This window comes from Lolium rigidum, chromosome 7 (genome assembly GCF_022539505.1).
Source record: "Lolium rigidum isolate FL_2022 chromosome 7, APGP_CSIRO_Lrig_0.1, whole genome shotgun sequence".
NCBI lineage: Eukaryota > Viridiplantae > Streptophyta > Magnoliopsida > Poales > Poaceae > Lolium > Lolium rigidum.
Window position 1 is genome coordinate 336,441,219 of NC_061514.1, and position 4,722 is coordinate 336,445,940.

The 4,722-nt window shown below is 49.0% G+C and overlaps 1 protein-coding gene across 1 annotated transcript; it reads left to right on the plus strand.

Moving 5' to 3' along the window:
• The first annotated feature begins 1,066 nt into the window (after positions 1–1,066).
• On the plus strand, positions 1,067–3,354 carry LOC124678279 (homoserine kinase-like). Its single transcript, XM_047214193.1, has 2 exons — positions 1,067–2,236; positions 3,088–3,354. Exon 1 carries the CDS (start codon positions 1,090–1,092, stop codon positions 2,230–2,232), a length of 1,143 nt encoding a protein of 380 aa, XP_047070149.1. The 5' UTR covers positions 1,067–1,089; the 3' UTR covers positions 2,233–2,236; positions 3,088–3,354.
• The last annotated feature ends 1,368 nt before the right edge of the window (positions 3,355–4,722 follow it).

The window sequence follows — 4,722 nt, forward strand, 5'->3', positions numbered from 1 at the left end:
TAAGCGTTGTACCACAAAACTGAAAAACTAGAACTATACATATCTCTAAAGTAGAAAAAGAAATAACAAAGGTTTCTTACTGTTAGAGGGATACCATGTAGCACAGAGGTAGGGGAAGAAGGAGACCCCCGCACAGAGGCACGCATCACAATCATCTCCATGGATGACGAAGATCCAAAGAGAACCAACGTCGCAGTGCTCGATGAAGATCTAGGAAGGGCAAGCGTCTTAGAAGATTGAATCGAAGCTATCATATCTCCCCTATGTAACCGTCAGTTCGATCTGACCTAGAGGTAGGGGTTGGGATTCTTACAACAACTGGATGAACCGGTGCAGAGGAAGAAGCAGACTCTCCGTGGCTAGCCGCCACCGCAACAGCCGAGTCACCACCGCCAATCTCAGGGAACTTATCAGTGCCGAAGAGACGTCCGTGTCGCTAGATCTTGAATGGTGGATGAGCTTGAAATGGGGGAAAAAGGGGATTTTGATTTCGCGGTGAGAGAGTCATCCCTAAATACGGCGGCGGAATTTCGCGAGTGGTGACCGAACTCATCCCGCTGCTTTTTCGCCGTGCCGCGCGAGTTTGCGCCATCTCCCAACTTTTGGATGAGACGTTGGCGACTCGTTGGAAACGGGTGATTCGACCGTTCCTGCCGAACTAGGTTTAGAGGTGCTTTAAGAACCGTGCTGGCTACAACTTCAAAATCTTCCGACAATCAAATGCCCTCACGTGCCAAATGTGCAACAATTTAGGCCCCAATTTTCACCGTTCTATTAGTTTCGACAGATCAGGAATGACTGAATCGATTTCAGATGAGGATCAAGGATTCAAGGGCACGCACACTCGCAGTTGAGAACGAAGACGAGGACGAGGACGACGACCGGAGCCAGAGGCGGCGTCACCATCGCCATGGTGGTCGATCGTGCAGATTTGCATTGGGTTGGGTTGCCTTTGCCTTGGTGGGTGGTGGGCCATATCTGTAAGTTTCACTAGGTACCCAACCCGCAACCCGCCCCGTCCCGTGCGCGCTCGCAAAGGTCAAAACCTTTTCCCAGACCAAACCCATCCTCGCACCACCAACCCCAAAAATGGCGGCGGCCACGACGGCATCTCCGGCCACCGCGCCGCCCTCCTCCTTCCCCTCCACCACCCGCAAGCCCCCCCTCCCGATCCTCCGCCTCTCCAGAAAGCTCAAGCTCCCCGCCGCCTCACTCTCCTCCGACCCGTCCCCAGCCTTCCAGTCCGTCACGGCGTTCGCGCCGGCGACGGTGGCCAACCTGGGCCCGGGCTTCGACTTCCTCGGCTGCGCGGTGGCCGACGCCTCCCTCTCCCTCGGCGACACCGTCACCGCCACCCTCGACCCCTCCCTGCCCCCGGGCACCGTCGCCATCTCCGCCGTCACCTCCCCCGCCCGGCCCCACCTCGCCGCCCGCCTCTCCCGCGACCCGCTCCGCAACTGCGCGGGCATCGCCGCCGCCGCCGCGCTGCGCGCCCTCGGCGTGCGCTCCCACGCCGTCTCCCTCGCGCTCGCCAAGGGCCTGCCGCTCGGCTCCGGCCTCGGCTCCTCCGCCGCGTCCGCCGCCGCCGCCGCCAAGGCCGTCGACGCGCTCTTCGGGTCCCTGCTCACGCCCCACGACCTCGTGCTCGCCGGCCTCGAGTCCGAGAAGGCCGTCAGCGGCTTCCACGCCGACAACATCGCGCCCGCCATCCAGGGCGGCTTCGTCCTCGTCCGGAGCTACGACCCCTTCTCGCTCGTCCAGCTCCCCTGCCCGCCGGCGCTGCGCCTCTGCTTCGTCCTCGTCACGCCGGAATTCGAGGCGCCCACCGCCAAGATGCGCGCCGCGCTGCCCAAGAAAGTCGACATCGGCCACCACGTCCGCAACTCCAGCCAGGCCGCCGCGCTCGTCGCCGCCGTGCTGCAGGGCGACGCCGCCGGCATCGGCTCCGCCATGTCGTCCGACGGCATCGTTGAGCCCACCAGGGCGCCGCTCATACCTGGCATGGTTGCGGTCAAGGCCGCCGCTCTGGAGGCCGGGGCGCTGGGATGCACCATCAGCGGAGCCGGCCCGACCGCCGTGGCTGTCATCGAGGGGGAGGAGAAGGGGGAGGAGATTGCCCGGAGGATGGTCGACGCCTTCTGGTCGGCGGGGAAGCTGAAAGCGACGGCCACCATTGCCCACCTCGACCGAGCCGGTGCCAGGGTTATCTCCACGTCTAGATTGTTGAAGTAGAAAGGTACCTTGCTTCTTTCTTTGTCTCTCTGTATGTGTATCACATTGATTGAACATGTTTCTGGCCATTCAGTGTGGTAAATGTTTGCTAAACTAAGACATCTCTTTGCGAAATTACCCTGTTGTAACTTTCATGCCTGTTCGTACTGCGTTTGCAACTTGGCATGCCCGTAGCAATTGTACTTCCACACCTATTCATTTGCCATTCGGGAGAATTTCCCATGTAAAGAAAGAAAAAGAGTCAAAGAAAGGATGGGAGCTGTTTCATTTTCCATGTAAAATAAAAAAAGAGAGGTCAAAGATACCATAACAATGTGTATCAGAATCAGACTGCCTTTTCCTTGTAGTTGGATCTCCCACCCTTTTGGAATGTTCCAAATTCCACTTGAGCATCCAAATCTGGATCAATACCAGCACTTACTGTAGGATCACTCTAGTTATTAGAGGTGTCATGTGCAGCTGTTGCCAACTGATGGAGACACACGCTCACTGCTGGCGATACAAACATTTTCTTATGTTAGGCGTACCTTTCCCTAGCTGTGAATTTCTTTGCTCATAATGAGCTAAAACAGTTAAGATAAACATGGTATGGTTTGGGGCATTTTTAGCCTTTCAATGTATATTTTAGGATATTGCATTTTTAGTTATTTGTGGACAATTGGCTATTCATCCTGTCTGTTGTCCATCATGACATGATTATAAACAGGAAGATTCATAGAACACGCTGATTTTGACAAGTAACGAAGTTGCTTCATAACGTGACTTGGTGCCACTTATTTTACCTCTCGCTTGGATAGGGCATCGTTTCCGATTCACATCTATGTCATATTTACACCTTGTTTCTTTTGTCTGCAGAATTTTTGGTGGTCTTGTACCCATTTATGTATTGGGCTGACGGTGTGTACCAGCCCTTTCTTTTCCTGTGTTTTCGGGGGTAGTAGCAAACTGCTGGGCTTGTGCCTGCATTGATCGCAATAAGTTGGTGCAATGTAGTTGAAGACAAAGCCATTTGGTATGGTCCTTGACAGAATAATCTTTCATGTTCGATTAATAATATGTGCCCAATCTTGGGCTGATGTAATTTTTCCCATTCGATTAATAAAATATAGTTGATTTGAGGTATGGCTTGTGCATTCTTTTGGGAGTTTCCGCATTGTGTCTGAATGTAAGATGACATTGACAGCTCACTTGATGAATACTATACTTGTTATGCATAGGTAGCAGTCAAAACTGATGAAATACTAACAATATAGCAATTTTATGCTGACATATTAGCATGATGGACTTCATGAGAATGCACATTTTTTTTGGAAGATTTTTAACTCCTGCTTTTTTTTTGTTTCTTTCAATCTCCATTGCATAGTGTCTGAATGTAAGATACTGATTGAGTTCTTCCAGATTGACAGCTCACTTGATGAATAGAGAGCAGTCAAAACTGGTGAAGCATTAACAATACAACAATTTTATGCTGACATTAGCATGACGTACTTAATGAGAATGCACATCTTTTTGGAATTTTTTAAGTACTTTTTTTAATAGTTTCTTTCAATCTCCAATTTGCCGTGACAATAGTGTACTGAATCTTTCTGAATAAGCTTCCTCAATTATTTTCAACACCCAACATGAACCAGAGTATTTAAAACATCACTCCTTCCTTTTCTTATATCTTTTGAACTAATATGTACAAGCGGAAATTCAATTCGGCTCCCGGGTGCGTATGCACCCTCTACCAAAAAATCATATTTCGAAATGTCGAAAAATTTTAACAAAATTTTTTACATGTACATCTTCATAATATATGTTCGTTCATCAAGTTTCACGAAAAACCAATATTTTTTGTGGTCTATATAAAAAAGAGAAAACTTATCTTGTGAAAAGCATTATTTTTTAGCACTAAGTTTTGTCTTTTTTACACACGTCACATGATAAATCAATTTTTTATGAAACAACTTTGTAAGCGTGTAGCACGAGAAGATTTACATGCGAATTTTTGGTTTCAATTTTTTTGAAATTCAAAATATGTGCAAGATGCATTTCAAAATAGAGGGAGCATATGCTCCCATGTTCCAAAACTCTACTCCCACAAGTACAAGTGGTGAATAACTTTGAAAGTATTCTATGCAAAGTTGACTGCCTCACATTGATATGTCGTGGGCCCTCGTATACTTAGATCGTTGGACAATAGTGGTTCTTGCAGTCTCGCCAATGCTTTCAGCTGAAGTTGATGGCTCATCTTCAACCATCCCTTGAGAAGTTGTCCTGTTGGATGTACTACACAAAAATAGCAAATATGATTCTTGATGGGGATCTCTTTCAGGTGCTTTTTGATCGCATCTTGTACAAATGTCTTTGCGTATCACTCCATATGTGGATTGTTGTTGGAAAACCTCAGTACGTGCACTCTCTACTTCATGAGAAACTCTTTGTGTTGAAGCTGATTGCCTACGGACCTACTCCTATCAAACACTTGCAGCTGTGCCTTTCTGGACA